The 16,920-nt window shown below is 43.4% G+C and overlaps 2 protein-coding genes and 1 long non-coding RNA gene across 4 annotated transcripts in view; 1 reads left to right on the top strand and 2 right to left on the bottom strand.

Moving 5' to 3' along the window:
• Window positions 1-16,920, bottom strand: part of LOC146524511 (uncharacterized) — a 476,239-nt gene that overhangs the window by 264,646 nt on the left and 194,673 nt on the right. The gene's annotated exons all lie outside the window — the stretch shown is intronic.
• LOC146524520 (A disintegrin and metalloproteinase with thrombospondin motifs 2-like) overlaps window positions 1-16,920 on the top strand; it is a 160,349-nt gene that overhangs the window by 110,144 nt on the left and 33,285 nt on the right. For both annotated transcript variants that reach the window (XM_085179677.1, XM_085179686.1), the window contains exon 4: window positions 12,148-12,353. In XM_085179677.1, the coding sequence (XP_085035803.1) occupies window positions 12,148-12,353 (206 nt within the window). The remainder of the gene's footprint in view (window positions 1-12,147; window positions 12,354-16,920) is intronic.
• LOC146524521 (uncharacterized) lies at window positions 5,299-11,149 on the bottom strand. The gene is made up of 2 exons (XM_085179765.1): window positions 10,216-11,149; window positions 5,299-9,571 (listed from the first exon to the last, which is right to left on the bottom strand). The coding sequence occupies exons 1-2, from the start codon at window positions 10,255-10,257 to the stop codon at window positions 5,930-5,932; spliced, it is 3,684 nt and encodes a 1,227-aa protein (XP_085035891.1). The 5' UTR covers window positions 10,258-11,149; the 3' UTR covers window positions 5,299-5,929.

The raw sequence follows: 16,920 nt of genomic DNA, 5'->3' as shown, positions 1-16,920 counted from the left end.
GAGGAGGATAGTTAGGGTTCAGCCTGACACTGTGTAAAGAAAGGACAGTAAAAGCATTGTTACGATCAGATCCCTATACACAGGTTGATAGTGTTAACCGTTTGGCTTCAGAGGCTAATGCCTGCTGTAAGCTGTGAGAAACGCAGCAGTGCACCCCGACGCTTCGCCTGCAGTCACACAGGCAGACTCAGACAGGTTGTTGCTCTTGAAGAGAGCGAATTTCTCCATCACTGCAGGAACTTGAAGCGGAACTCGCAACAGCCAAGGTCCTTCTGGTCTCATCTCTCTCTCGCTCTCCCTCTCATCCATCCATCACACCCCCTCAGCTCTACATCTCACCTCTCTTACCACCTCCCTTGATCTCTCCTGCAGTTTATTCCTCCGCGTTTTCCTCTGAAAATCTTGCTCCTAAACAGCTGAAGCAAGAGAGAAATATAGTGTTGCAGCAAGAGTAAGCAAGGACAGAAGTGGGATGAAACAACAGGTTTAAAAAGTCAACCTTGTTTGGTTTAGTCATTTATTGTTCGCCACTCTGCTTTTGTCACTTTGAGTTATTTCTCCCATCCACTCTCCGTACAGTTGTGGTTTGGTGTTATGCAATGTCCCTGCACTGTTGTACTCACTGTTTTCAAGGTACTGCAATTTTGTGGCGACACAGAACTAAAAGTGAGAATACAATACTTTTTTTACTTTTTTGTTTTGTTTGTTTTGTTCCTGTACTTTTTTCCCTTAACATTACATAAGCAAAAGGTAAAAATATCTGGACCTGTCTTTAGAAGCAGATGGTGTGGTTGTGACATCAGCCTCGTTAAAGGCAGCTATAACGAGGAAGAGCCAAGGGTTGTTGTGAAAAGTACACCGCCTTAAGTTCAGCTTCCACTGCTAACAAGGAGAAGAAATGCTCAGTTTCTGTGTGAAATGTGCTATGAAACAGAACAAAAGTATGTGTGGAAAGACAAAAAAAAATCTTTTAATTCTTTCCGGATAATGCTGCCTGTCTTTGCCCCCCACCTCCTGTTTCTCTGCTTGTATTCTGTCACTCACTGGAATGTGGGCAGATATGGGATAATAGTCAGACTTTCAGATTAATTCTGTTAGCAACTCAGGAGCCAATGTTAACCACGTGGTTATTGTTTTACCCATGAGCCCGTTGTCTTGGAAACGTTGCATAAGAGGGAGTGGGAAATCAGAATGCCCCTTGCTGATTGGGAGACAAGGTGGCAGATCTCTCTTTCTCTCGCCTCGTCTTCCCTTTATCTCCGTCTTGTTTTGCTTCCTTTTTCTTTTTTCCCCCCTCTACTCAGCATCATATGTGTCCAAGCAGCGGCGGTCCAGCTGCACCCCTTGTGGCACATGTTGAATCGAGATTCGTATGCAGCACCTCCCAATGAAGCTGAATGCAATCTAGGGGTCCTCCCACAGGATGTTTTTAGCATCAAATACTTAATTTCCTGCAAGTCGGGGGGATTTTTATGCACACATTTTTGCTATTTATGCATCAGCATCATTTCTGCATTGTGATGTACAAGACAACACAAACACACAAAATAAAAACAAAATCAGGCACCAGGTGACAATAATTGGAATATGAACCAGGCAGGCTCTCAGGCATTCTGCACCGCTGTAGATCTTTTCCAGTTTAATGTTGTCATTCCTGATGCACACAAGCAGGCTTTTCTTTTCTGTCTTCTTTTGTGGGTGTTTTTGCGGTTTATTTGTTTTGTTTTTGTTTGTTTGTTTTTTACTCTAAGTGTGCACATGGCATCTAATCATGTAGGCATTTTGATTAATTTAGACAATCCCTAAGCTTTAATAGCTTATGCTCGCATCATGAAGACTTCTGTTAATTTCTGCTCAAAAATGAAAATTCAAAACATGCCACTTGTATGTTTTGGGGTACATATTTTGGGACTCATGCAGCAAACGTTTCAAGTATGCTACTGAAGCTGACAGAAAGCTATCTTAAGACTGGTTAGCAAGCTTCCTGATTGAGAGGGATGGCGTGACAGAGGAGGATGCTGGAGATGGAGGCAGATGGCGACCGCTGAAGTTAGCTGTCCAAAGAAGGAGAAGTTAGCAAAGTACGCTTCTTTCAGTAAACGGAAAAATGTAACCTGCTGGTGTAGAAATTAGCTTTGACACAAGAAAAATGTTTTCATCTTTTCCCCTTCTGGTTTCATCAAGCTGCTGGCGTGCACACAGAAGCAGAGCTTTACCATGTATGGCGGGGGTGCTTACACTTGTGTCAAAGTAACTATATGAGTGCAAAATTCACATTATATTTTGTTTGTAAGGAAAAACAAGACCTGCCCCTATTGGTAACATTATGGAGACATCTGTATTTCCCCCCTTTTTAACTGATGGCAACAAATGTGCATGTTCTGAATATGAATAAAGATGTAACCACCCCACCCCACCCCCCACCTCCACCATATCTATGCCTGTGTCTACAGTCACAAACTGTACAGCTATTACAGTTTCTCAACCATGCGGCCCAGTTTCAACTAAATTAAAGTGCCTGTTGGCACAATGATTTATTGCCCAATTGGAAATGTTTGTCCACAGAGCGCTCACACACACACAAACAAACACCTGTAAACACACTCTCTTACGCACACACGCCACTCTTTGAGTTGTGCTATGTGTCATCCTTGGCTGTGGGAGGCCTTGGCTGGAGTCAGTGAGAATAGCGCTTTGTTGAATCCACTGAGACCACATGTTCCAGACTGCATGGCTTGGCCTTCCATGGCTTCCTTACGAGCAAGGCCGCGCGATGCTCGCATATACGAGGAGGATGAAAGAGAAAAGGAGACCGGGGTTGGGTTGTGTGAAGAAGGACAGCGCGTTAGGGAAGGATGGCCTTGGCTCTGGAGACAGGACAGTTAATCTTCTGTAGCCTCACTGAGTCTACCTCACTTAAAATGGAGGAAGAAAGATGATCAGATCTGACATTTCAAACTTAATGAAAGCTTTTTTCTTCTTATTTTTTTGAGGCAGGATTGGAGTTTATCCAAAAAGACTCAAAACACAGCGCTTAGCCCGACATACCTGGATGTAATTAGCGATCTGAACAAATCAGGGCTGCTTTATGTTGCATCTTCTTTGACAGCATAACCTTAAATTCAGTTTCTGGTGCGATTTGCATTTTTTTCGAGCATATAGAAAGCCAAGAATAGAGCAGGGTGGGCAACCCCTTGTGTAAGGGAGCTGTCTTAATCCATGTGTTTAGCAAGCACCATCTGTTCCTTTTATTCAGATGGGAGTAGAAATATTTGGTTGATTAGGAAAGGATCTGTGAAGGATAGCTGCACCGTTACCACCAGCTACAAGGGACGCGCATGCTTGAGTCTATCAACTGGTGTCTTGGAAAGGAAATGAGAGACAGACATACAGACGTCAACATGCAAGTGCACAGATAAGTACACGTGCATATGGATGTGAACACGAACAGCACACAGACAGTAAGCATATTGTGTTTACAAAAGTGTAGCAGGCAGAAGCAGGCACACACCAGCTGAGCTGAGCAGAGCAGATTTTAAGGAGTGTACATACAGTACTGTGCAAAAGTCTTGAACCACCCCCTCATTTCTTTATATTTTGCTTCCAAGGAGCCAGACTTTCTTGTATTTTTTAAAAGTGGTCTTGACCAATAATTCTCCAGGCTTTAAGAAGGACAAGTGCTGCTTTTTCACTCATTTTCAGTCCAGTCCTTGTACTTGACCATTTTCATGTTGGGGAAACCTACAGTCAGCTAAGACTGAAGAAGTCACTTGGATGAGTCATGAAACGTTTCTCCCGCTGAAAATGTGACATCCAGATAAACAGAATCGACTTCATGGGATGTCCTTATCTGGATGATTGAGCGTGAATCAAGACGTTTTCAGGATGTTTTTTTTTTCTTTGTTTGCTTTTTAGTTGCATAACACAAAAAAGGCAACTAACTCAAGGGATGAATCAGTGTCTACACATAACTGACATCTTAGCCAAGAACCTGTTTTAAATTGTAAAGCCTGCTGCAAAAGAATTTAATTCAGTTTCTTAGTTTAACCTCAAAAAATGCTGGACATGACAGTTTGATGGGCATAAAATGGGATTTTTGGAGCAAAATAAAGCAAACAAGTTAACCTGACTCAACTCAGGATGGTGTGCAGTGTGCCATTCAAAATTTTAAGGAAACTGGGCAAAGTGAAGAAGAGGTGGCAGGCATAAAAATCTATCTACAGCAGATGAAAAGTGTCTAAAAAATTTTTTTAGCAAAGACATTGCTCAAGACCTGAGAGATCCATCTGGCTCTTCACCTTATCCAGCTGCTGGTCACTGAAGACTCATCAGAAATGTTCACAGTCTTGGGAAGGGAACATCTTGTCAAAATTGATGGAATTATAAAATATAAAAAAGGATGTGATTGGCAACTGCACCATTTTTCAGCATGACAATAATCCCAAATACACTGCCAACACAGTAAAAGCATAGCTGGATAGAAAAGCACACAATGGACCACTATCAGTCATGTATTGGCCTCCACAGAGCCTGAAGGTTGAAGACTTTAAGACTACTTAAAAATCTTCATGAAAGCGTTTTTTTTTTTTTTTTGTTTGTTTTTTTTTTGTTTTTTTTGCCTGTCCCGTTTGGCTCTTTTGCCATCAGAATTATTGTCTAAAGGCGAAGAAAGATGCCCAACGGATTTTCTTTACCAAATTGACCATCCCAGCTTTGCCGTAATGGTCCATTTGATTCACCTTTTATTCTTTATTTTATTTTCACTTGCTGAATACGGGACAGACTTGACTGGGGGAAAGAAAAGGGAGAAAGAAAGAGGGAAAGAAAAACAGTTGAGAAGAGGGACGGGGGAGAAGGGCAAAAAACAAAAACCAACAGAATAAGCAGAAAAAAATAAATAAATAAATAAATAAATTACATATATCGATCACCTGGATCACCTGTTGAGAAAGAAAAAAGAAAACAAGCAGAAGAAAACGAGAGTAATACAATAAACAACATCACAATGATATATGGGAATATGACAGTAAATACTAAATATTAAACATTATTGTGCAGCACGTAAGATCGACAGCACAGTGTGCATTGAGGTAGGAGCCAAAAAGGGTGTAGTTTGTGTGTGTGAGATCACCCGTGTGTACACCTGTGAGCATGGACGCGCTTGTTTTCTTAAAAGGTTCCCTCATGTAATGATCTGCTAGAGGGTGTGGGGGGCCACTGCCCCGTCCTCCAGGGCATGAAGCAGGTATGGAGGAGATCAAAACTCCAGACATCCAGAGGCCCTGTCAGGGACCAAGCAGTAAAGCATAAAGGACACAGGTGTTTAATTCAAAAAAGGGGGTTTTATTGACCCAAAAAATATGAAAATATATTTAACAAAGCCAAAACTTAAATAGGCAGACCAATAAAAGAGGTCAACTCAATAGACTAAACTGAAGATAATAATTAACAAAACCTCAAACAAACATAAGATAAACTGACCTGCTGAAATGACACACGGGGGAACTTAAATACCGGTTTAGCTAAACCAAATGACACACACGGGGGAAAACAAAATGGCTGCCATATAAGCAACTAATACAAAACAATTAAACAAACATGAAACACCCCCCAGACAATGAAGCATGTGGTGCAATCCAATTAGGCCGTCATTAGTACTTCAGGTCTACCAGCCCTTTGCCACACCTTTTGCCAGACGGAGAAGCCAACTCCCAGGTAACTCAAACAAAGAAAGATGTATTAATATAACATAAAACAGAACTTTGACCTTGCAAGGTTAATATGTGTGCACCCATATAAACATTGGAAGGTGTGATAGAAAAATAAATACATTTAATAAAGAAACAATATTGAACAATAGATTAGACTATTTTAAAGTAGTGACTGTAAATTAAACTAAAGTGAATCAACGGGTGGTGAGGTGTGGAGCTTACCATGTGTGGCATGCCATCACACACCTCCCCTCTTCAGAGCTCTCGCTGGAACAGCGAGAGAGATAGTCAGCAGTAAGGTTCTCCTTGCCTGGTACATGGTGGACAGTGAATCGGAATGGCTGTAAGGCCAGGTACCAGCGGGTAATTCGCCCATTTGTGTCCTTCATCTGCTCAAGCCACTGGAGTGCTTTGTGATCAGTTTCCAAGGTGAAGTCTCTTCCCAGTAGATAGTAGCGGAAGGAGTCCAGGGCCCACTTGATCGCTAAGGTCTCTTTCTCTACTGTGGAATACCGAACTTCACGTGGAAACAGTTTCCGGCTGATGTAAGCCACTGGATGGCGGCCTTCCCTGGTTTCCTGAAGGAGGACAGCTCCCAGGCCCCGATCTGAAGCATCAGTCTGTAATATGAACGGTTCATCAAAGTTGGGACTGTACAAAACCGGTTGCTTACTTAGTGACTGTTGGATGTCATGAAACGCTGCCACTGCCTCCTCTGTCCACTGGATGTGATTGGGAGAACGTGATCCCGTCAGGTCTGTGAGCAGAGCTGCCCTGTTGGAGAACTGAGGGATGAAACGACGGTAGAAACCTGCCATGCCCAAAAAGGATCTCAGCTGCTTCCTTGTTTGGGGCAGGGGGGATGATTCCATGGCCTCGATTTTGCTGACCTGTGGCCTGATAACCCCCTTGCCGATGACATGGCCCAGGTATTCTGTCTCAGCAGCGGCGAAAACACACTTTGACGTATTCACCGTCAACCCAGCTGAGTGCAAGTGGTCCAGAACAGTTCGCAGGTGTTCCACATGCTCCTCCCAGGTGTTGCTGTGGATAACAATATCATCCAAGTAAGCAGCAGCAAAGTCAGAGCAGTCATGTAATACCTGATCCATTAGCCGTTGGAAAGTTGCTGGAGCTCCATGTAATCCAAATGGCAAGACTGTAAATTGGAAAAGCCCCCATGGTGTTCTAAATGCTGTGAACTCTCTGGACCGTTGAGTGAGTGGGACCTGCCAGTAACCCTTACACAAATCTATTGTGGTCAGGTACCTTGCTTTTCCCAGACGTTCAAGTAGATCATCAATTCTTGGTGTTGGGTAGGAGTCAAACATGGATACGGAGTTCAGGTACCTGAAATCAATGCAGAACCTCATACTCTCATCCCTTTTGGGTACCAAGACCACAGGGTTGCACCATTCGCTTTTAGATCTTTCAATGATCCCTAGGGATAGCATCAAGTCAATTTCCTTCTTCAATGAAGGCAGAAGACGTTCTGGGATCCTGTAACTCAATCGTCTCACAGAGGCACCTTCTCGTACCACAATATCATGTTCGACAATGTCAGTTCTCCCTGGATTCTCTTGAAAGACTGCTGATTTACACATTTCTCTCACCTGCTGCTGCTTGTCCTCTGGGAGATGGCTGAGATCATAATCCAGAGAGCCAGCAGGTGGTAGATATTGCTCATCTGCTTCATCTTCTTCAGGCACTCGCCGTATGAGCATTGCATCTGCCTTGTGTTCAATACGCACCACCCACTCCTTCAGAAGGTTTATATGCAAGACCTTGCTGGGGCGCAACTGCCCTGGGGTGGACACCTCATATGTGGTGGGTCCCAGCTTCCTCATAACTTCAAATGGCCCCTGCCACTTTGCCAGCAATTTGTTGTTGTCACTGGGGAGGAGCACGAGCACCTTTTGTCCTGGTTCAAACGAACGCTGACGAGCAGATTTATCATACCAAGACTTCTGCTGCTGCTGGGCCTCCACCATATGTGATTGAGCAAGTTCACTCATTTTCTCTAACCGTTCTCTCATCTGAATGACATAAGACAAAATGTTATTGGGTCCCTCCTCCGCCTTGTCTCCCTCCCAGATCTCCTTTAACAGAGTTAGAGGGCCACGAACCTCATAACCATACAACAGCTCAAAAGGGGAAAAACCTGTGGAGGCTTGGGGGACTTCTCTATAAGCAAAGAGTAGATATGGCAGCCATTGATCCCAATCATTACCACTGTTGTTGACAAACTTTCTGAGCATCTGTTTCAATGTCTGGTTAAAGCGTTCTGTCAGCCCATCAGTTTGAGGGTGGTATGGTGAAGTTCTCAGACTCCGGATACCCAACAACTGATAAACTTGCTTTAACAAAGTAGACATGAAGTTAGTGCCTTGATCAGTTAGTATTTCTCGTGGAAACCCAACTCTTGCAAAGAACTGCACTAAACAAAATGCAATGGGCTTGGCCTTTATAGATTTTAAAGGGAACACCTCAGGATATTTTGTGGCATAATCTGTTACAACAAGCATGTAACGATTTCCTGCTTTGCTCCTCTCAACAGGCCCTACAATATCCATTCCAAGACGCTCAAAAGGAGTGCCGATGACAGGGAGAGGTTGGAGTGGAGCTCTATGGGGGATTTTGGTAGATGTTATCTGACACTGTGGGCAACTTTTACAAAACTGAGCCACATCTTTGCTAAGACCGGGCCAGTAGAAATGATGTTTGATGCGAGCTGTGGTCTTGTGTTTACCAAGATGGCCAGCCCACGGAATAGAATGCCCCAAGGTGAGAATGGCGTTTCTCACCTTCTGGGGAACCACCAGCTGCAGCACCGACCCCTGCTGACGATAGAGAATGTCATTTTGCAAGATGTACTCGATGTACTCACTGTTGAGAACCTGTTCCACTCCAGGTTCCTTTTCTTTGGCCTTCTGGAAAAGAGATATTAAAGATTGATCAGATTTTTGGAGTTCAGCAATTTCAGTTGGAATAGTAAACCCTAGGGGTGACGATGTTGGCTCAGCGTCTGTTAGTGTCTGCACAGGTGAAAATTGGAATTTCTCCTGCCTTCTTTGTCTGCGGGTCTTCCGTGGCTTCACCACAGTTGGTTCAAACTCCTCATCAAAGAAAGGCAGGGCACTCAGGGTCTCAGAGTAGGTACTGACTTGCTTAGCCTGAGCTCTGGTAACGGCTACATTGCACTCCTCAGTCTGCTCAGACTCCAACAAATCAAAAAGCACAGGAAGGTCACGCCCTAACACGGCAGAGTAAGGCAAACTGCTCACAACACCCACATTCAGCAGATACATCTGGTCCTGAACTTTAATGTAGATGTCAGCTGTCGGATATCTTTTCTCATCTCCATGGACACAACAGATTGAAATTGTATCACTGGTGCGAACAATATTAGGTGGAGCAAAATCTGAGTGAATAAGGGACCGAGAACTGCCAGAGTCAAGAAGGGCATTGAGTAGAACCCCATTCACTTCAATCAGACTCATTTTGATGGATTTGTCACTCTCCTGCTCAGGATCAACATTAGAACGGGGGGCAAAGCACATTTGTACCATTTTAGCAGAATTTCTTGGGCACATAGGTTTTGTATGGCCCTCTACTCCACAAAGATAACAAATGAGCTTCTTACCGGAGGCCTTCGGTGGTCTAGTGGTAGACTGAGGGGTCTTACTGGTGCTTGTATTTGCTGAATCCAGATGGTTTTGCTGAGGTATCTTCCGAGTGTCCCTCGATGCCTTCCATGCATTATGGCTCCATGCTTGCCCCTTCTTTCTGGCAGCAACAAAAACATCAGCTAACCGAGCCGCTTCCATTGCTGAGCCAGGGTTATGTTCTCTGATCCAAACCTGAAGCTCAGGAGATAGCATTCTGAGAAACTGCTCCAAGATTATAGTTTCACCAATGTCATGAATAGTTTTACGCTTTGGCTGGATCCATTTCCCATAAAGCTCCTTCAGTCTCGCATATAGCTCACGAGGGCTTTCATCTGGTTGAACGTCCAGGGATCTGAATCTTTGCCTATATGTTTCAGGGTTAATGTCATATTTTGACAGAATAGCTGATTTCACTTTATCATAGTCTAATGAATCATCAATGTCCATGTGAACATAGGCACCTCTAGCTTTGCCAGTGAGCAAGGGTATCAAACGAAAAACCCAATCTGATTTCTGCCATCGATAAGCTGTAGCCATACGTTCAAATGTGATCAGGAAATGTTCTATATCATCAGCTTCAGTTAATCTTTCCAATCTGCCCTCTATTTGTAGGGGAAACTGAAATGCTGGTGAAATGGCTGGATTGGAATTAGTCATAACTGGTTCAGCCTGGGCCTGCTGAGCAGAGGAAGAAGGATGAATATCAGACTCTAATGGTTCAGAGCGAGCCTCTGCAGAATCTGATGGTGATGTTCTGACTTGGATTTCTGACTGCAGAAGTCTAAACTGATGTTGAAGGGCTTTAAATCGCTGTTCTTGTCGTGCATTTAACTCACTCTGTTTTGCATCCCGGACGTCCTGTTGTCCCATGTGAGCATGTAGCATATTGACTAGATCAGACAAAGTAGGCTCCTTTTCCACTCTCTCCACAACTTCAGTGACTTCTGAGGCTCCATTTTCCTCCTCTTCGCAGGTTTGCTGAGCAGATCCCTTTTTCTTTTCATTCTTGCCACCACGATGCATTTTTCTTCCTCATGGGGAAAAACAGAAGAAAGGGGAAAAAAAAGAAAAAGGACCTGTGTCCAATACTGGATGATCCCACCGCTGCCACCAATTGTCAGGGACCAAGCAGTAAAGCATAAAGGACACAGGTGTTTAATTCAAAAAAGGGGGTTTTATTGACCCAAAAAATATGAAAATATATTTAACAAAGCCAAAACTTAAATAGGCAGACCAATAAAAGAGGTCAACTCAATAGACTAAACTGAAGATAATAATTAACAAAACCTCAAACAAACATAAGATAAACTGACCTGCTGAAATGACACACGGGGGAACTTAAATACCGGTTTAGCTAAACCAAATGACACACACGGGGGAAAACAAAATGGCTGCCATATAAGCAACTAATACAAAACAATTAAACAAACATGAAACACCCCCCAGACAATGAAGCATGTGGTGCAATCCAATTAGGCCGTCATTAGTACTTCAGGTCTACCAGCCCTTTGCCACACCTTTTGCCAGACGGAGAAGCCAACTCCCAGGTAACTCAAACAAAGAAAGATGTATTAATATAACATAAAACAGAACTTTGACCTTGCAAGGTTAATATGTGTGCACCCATATAAACATTGGAAGGTGTGATAGAAAAATAAATACATTTAATAAAGAAACAATATTGAACAATAGATTAGACTATTTTAAAGTAGTGACTGTAAATTAAACTAAAGTGAATCAACGGGTGGTGAGGTGTGGAGCTTACCATGTGTGGCATGCCATCACAGGCCCCCAGAACACAAGAGACCAAGGAAGACCAACAGAGGGGCAGCCGTGCCACTGTCCCAGAAAGAGCTGAGGAGAGTCCCAGATGAGGGGTCACCCAGCAGCCACGGAGCAGAAGCCAGGGGGGGTTGCAGTGACGTGCCCGTGAGCTCCGCCGGCAGCCAGCTGTGCCTGAGTGACCGAGCCCCAGGCCGAGAGGCCGGGGGCACCCCACCTCCGAAGTGGGCCAAGCGAGCCCCAGGCTCCAGGCCCCGATAAGCAGCCGCCAAGGAGTGAGCCGGTGTGTACCTGGACGCCCACCCCCGGACACAAAGAACCACCAACGCACCGATGTCTGAGGGAGTCTGCCCCCGGCAGGGGAAGTGGTGGGGGGAGATAGGCCTCCAAACCTTGGAGGGCCTGAGCTGTCCTCAGAGAGGTGGCGTCTGATACCCAACCTGACATATGGACACAGACATACAGGCACACACAGATACAAACATCCATTCCCACCCTCATGCTCTCATATGCACTTACTCCACACTCAACCAACGTGGAGACAGACATAAAGAGACGCTGTACACACAATCACACTCCCCAAGCGTACTCTACGAACCGGGTCTAGGTACCCTTGCCCCTGGAGGGGGGAACTGCACCCAGACCCAGGTTGTGTTACCCTTTTCCCTGCGGTGGGGAGAAGCAGACCGCCCCGACTCCGCAGCAGCAGGGAGGCCCCACATTCCGGACCCCAGTCGCGTTTCTAAGCGTTTGAAAGCGTTTCTAAGAGAGTTCGGACTATGTTGAAGAATAAAGTGGTCTTTTCAAATATTGACTTTCAAGCTCACTAGAATTGTGCAAACTCTAATATTGCTGTTTATGTTGTTGCTATTGTAGGACTGGAGTAGAGGCTCCTTTAAAAGGCTGTAAGCAAAATCAGCCAAACAGCAAACCATGATGTATGTTAGCTTTTCACAACGCCGTATTGATGTGCCTTCTGTTTCTAGGTGCAGATCTTGGTGGCCTGATGGATCTGGAGTCTCTGTACCGTGGTGTGGAGCAGAGCATCAACCACACGCGAGCAGGGCGAATGCGCAGACAGACCTCTGACAGAGCCTATAACATCGAGGTGCTGCTGGGCGTAGACGACTCAGTGGTCCAGTTTCACGGGAAGGAGCATGTTCAAAAGTACCTTCTCACACTTATGAACATTGTAAGTCGATAGCTAACACAGGGGTAAGCACACTAACAAAAGCAGACAGACAGAGGAGTGAATGAATATATGTCAGGTAAAATGATGCATGATTGAATTAGGCATTTCCCACATAAACGAACATCATCTGGGGTTAATTAAAGGACTGAAATCGGACATACTTCAAGTGTCACGTTAATGTACACAGGTCATACAGAGATTTCCAGATGCCCCAAAATGAAATCATCAAATGGGGAAATTGTTTCATATGAGCTGAATAGAAAGTAAGTCACACAGAGGTCAAAGAAAACTGGTAGCACACACCCACCGACTGAATGGGATTCAATTCCCTTCCTACATGTTCTCATCCAGCAATCAGCCGCGGGTAATCCTGTCTTCTCTATCTGAATATGATGAGATTTCATTTGTGCATGAGTGTGTGTGTGTAAGGTGAGCCCTCTCTGCTGAAAGAGCTCCTACATATCGTTTCATCAGGCTTTGTGTCATGTCATCACTCATTGTGAGTGTGTGTGTGCATAAGAGAGAAAAAGAAATAGAGAGAGAGAGAAAAGGAGAAAGAGAGATGCAAAAACAGCAGGTAGCATGCTCCAGGTTACAACGACACTTAGCATTTACACACCCAGGTGTTGTTACGTGTGTGTGTGTGTGTGTGTGTGTGTGTGTGTGTGTTTGTGTGCACATGTTTTTGTGTGTTGGTCTGACTCTGAACACACTGCAGACTTTAATCTTTGCAAATGAAACCTGCGGCGAGCGTGCTGTTTGCATGCATTCGTAGATGTGCGTGCGTGCGTGCGCATCTGTTTTCCGTGTGCGCTCCTGTTTGCTTTTTGTTTTACCGCGACCCACCGCGCAAGGAACCAATCTCCGACTGTTAAGCAGGTGCAACAAATCCTTCCACACCTCTTTGTCTAAGTTCAGCGCTTGAGAAAGAACAAGTGCCGCTGTGCTCTCTGCCTCCCCTTTTAGATATTTGTTAGACAATATAGGCGAAGGGAATGCGCAGCCCTGTCACAGCCCCCCTCTCATCTGTGGGGTAGAGAGAGAGAGAAACAGAGGGAGAAGGAGTATTTTAAACAGCGCATTCAGAATAAATTACTGACAGCCAGATAAACAGAAATAAATAAATAAGGTTTTGCCTCCCACGCGTGGCATCTGGGCGACTTTCTTCTTGAAAGTTTGCTTTGGATGGGTGTGCGCTGTCTGATTCTCCCTCTCTCTTTCTTGCTTTCTCTATTTTTCCTTCCTCGCACTCTCCCAGGTTCTCAGCAGTGTTGCTCCTTGGTTTACTCCTCCCTGACTTGGGTAGTTTATGGCAAAAAATCCTCAGTGGTGTGGGGGAAAAAAATCTCAGTATAATAGAGGTGAAAGCACGGGTTTATTGGAAGACATACTGGAGGTAAATTTATGATAAGCAGAGATATGTAGAGGATACTTCTTGCCAGAAATGCTAACTAATGGTAATTATAAGTAGGGTTGGGAGTTATTGGTTTAGTGTAGTGCTTAATACTGAGCAGTTAGTAAAAACAACTTGATGAGAGTTTTCATAAATTAATATTAGCTCCATATTGTCTTTATATTCTAGCTAAAACAAAGGCTGAAACTAAGAGCTGCTTTTAAAGTGAACATGTGTTTAAGGAAAGTAGAGGTTTGCATAGTTTCAAACATTCGGTTCACCCAACAAAAGACATTTATTCACAACATCTGTTGTACAGCCACCTTTAAACGATAAGCAGCTCGCTTGTGTTTTAGTGCAAGAGGCTATTGTTTAAAATAACAGCGTTTTCTTTATTTATTTTCTTTTAATTTTTTCTTTCTTTTTTTGTAAGAACTCATTTAAATTTTAGGCGATGGACTTCAAGTTCATAAAATCTGAATTGTTAGTGTTTAGTGTGAAGAAACACTGCACATTTCAGGAGACAATGCCCTGGTCACAAGAACAGGTGTCTCAACAACAAAACGAACGTCAATTAGAGTCAAGCAGACCCTCTCATTCTTACAGATGCACAATCTAAAATGCTGGCATCACTGTGCCCAAACATGAAACCTGAGTGCTTTCTCGACATCTCAGTATTAAATAATCGAGAATGCTATGCAAGAGTGCTTTTCTTCAGTTGAGGTTTTGCAAACATGTGACCTAACCATGTGCTGTTAACTTGTCTGCCATTTTGAAGGTTTGACATGGCGATGGCAACAGTGTAGGGTCATGTGGCTAAAGCCTCAGTCACATAGGCCTAGAGATTGGTCTGCAACCATCTGAAAACCACCAGTCGAGAGAGAAAAATGAGTATTCTATGACCGGTTGTGATTGCTGGAGGTTGATGGTCACTGGCAAAATGCTTGGTAAAGTCCCAGTCACGCAGGCCTACAGACCAGTTAGTGACCCAGTGGGAACGACCTGTTACCAGCTGGTATTCCCCAACTAGTTGCTAGTATATTGCTGCATTTGCAGTTTAAAGGGAAGTGGCAGACAAACATTGGTGCAGCTGCTCTCTGACTTATAAAGAAACCCTGAAAAGTGCAACGCAAACCAGAAATGGAAGGTTTGCCTTCAAAATAAAAGTTGGGATTTTGGCTATATGCCAGGCAAACCTTCTCCATTTTCATTTGCAACCAATGGCTAGTAGTTATATTTGTGGGCTAGCAAGTATTTGCAGACAAGCAGAAAACCCTACAGGGAACTGCAGCAGTCTGTTAGCAACCAAAGCAGTCAATAGGAGCAGCACGTTTCAATCAACCACAGCCAGCAATGTCCAAAAACCACTGCCAACCAGTCAGGGAATACATGTTTTACCCTTAGCAATCATCACATGAGAAACCTCAATGCAGATATCCAGTTTTGTGAGCAAGAGGGGGAGAACAGTTAAGTTGCTCCTTTCCCAAGAGTACGTGGTAAAACAGATCAACACTGAAAAACTCAAGCACATCAAGCCTAGAACACTAATTTGAGTGCGGTCAGCAAGAGGACAGTCACACACAAGCACAGTGGAAGGCAACCACGCCTAGTGTGAGCATGATGTCAAAGACCAATTTGTGGGATTCTGTGGCATCTAGCAGCAATTTAGCAAATACCCCTTACTCCCCCAAACCTTTCTGAGATCTTCTTTGACCCAGTGCTTGGTTTGTCTGTTTAAATGTATCATTTAAAGCTAAAAGAATAAACTTTACAGGACACTAATTAAAACAAAATTATGTATAGACTACTATACTGCAATATCAATTTCTACTGAGAGATCCTCCTAAATCTTACACATTCCTCAGTTAGGTAAAGGTTAAACAACTAAAATTTTGAAATATCTATGAAATTCACCCAATCATTGCCACCTAGAAAAACACACACACATTACTTTTAAAAGTGTAACACAAGTATGTTTTACCAGGACATTTGGGTGGTTTTACAGATGCAATACAACTCTGTAAGAACTTGCAGCTGCTGGCTTACACTTTGGAAATGATTTCTTGTTATTACTGTATCAATCACTCGCAGATATCTAAAACCTGCTAGATACTCAAATGCAATATAACGCTTCACATTTGTTGCCAGTACGGCTGATACAAACTTTTTTTGTTCATTTTGGATGGTATAAAAATATGAGAATCTGAAGCGATATGCTCATTAAAGCCTTCAAACGTTCATATAGACTTTTGCATGCATGTATGCGTGAATGAATACATGTATGATGGACATTGGACTATACTGCAAGCCCAGAGGACTTCGAAGCATTCCCACAGAAAACTACTAAGTCCTGTTTAAAAGTTCAACAGGAGTGTCAGAATGTGTTTGTCTGTAAGTGTGTCTGCTGAGTTAAATGTGTCTTGCTAATCCGGTTCTGCTTCCCACTCCTTTCCCATGTGTTTTCCTGCCATTTTTTTATTGTGTTATCGGAATAAGTATAAGTAAGGTAAGATAAAAGAAAATAGTACAAAAAGAGAAAAAGAAACAAAATCAGACAGAGGTGTAAATCCTCTTTTCTATCTGTTATAAAAATAGGTGTTTGCAATGTGTTAATTTGGAAATGGATTAAAAGGGTGGTATGGTGGTGCAGTGGTTAGCACTATCGTTTCACACAGGTTTCACACATTTAACCCTTTCAGGCTCAAATTAAGTTTTTGTTGCTAATGCACAAAAGAATACCTGCAGTGGTACTTCTGAGTAAAAAAAAAAACTCATAAAATATGTATGTGGGGTAATCAGGTTGTTAGCTTTTAACTGTTGCAAATCTGCAACGCCTGCCTTGAGAGGGTTAACACAAGGAAGATTCTAGGTGTCCACAGACATGCCTGAGGGTTAACTGGTAATTCTAAATTGGTCTTACATGTGGAGTCTAGTCTCTCTGGGTTAGCTCTGATAGTCTTGCACCCTTTTCATCCTCTATACATGAAAAAAATAACGAGAATGGATGGGTTATGGCCAAATGTTGAAAGCCGGGAACTGCTTTGCCTTTGTTATTTAGTAAAAGTATCAAGAGTCTGTTATTTGTTTGTATTTGTGTCAAAACTATAGCTGAGGACCATTTTTTGTATCAACCCACCCATACATTGCTTTTTGTGGGACAAACAGTGAGTGTAG

This window comes from Neolamprologus multifasciatus, chromosome 2 (genome assembly GCF_963576455.1).
Source record: "Neolamprologus multifasciatus chromosome 2, fNeoMul1.2, whole genome shotgun sequence".
NCBI lineage: Eukaryota > Metazoa > Chordata > Actinopteri > Cichliformes > Cichlidae > Neolamprologus > Neolamprologus multifasciatus.
The sequence above is the reverse complement of the archived record's forward strand: the minus strand, read 5'-3'. Positions and strand labels throughout refer to the sequence as shown.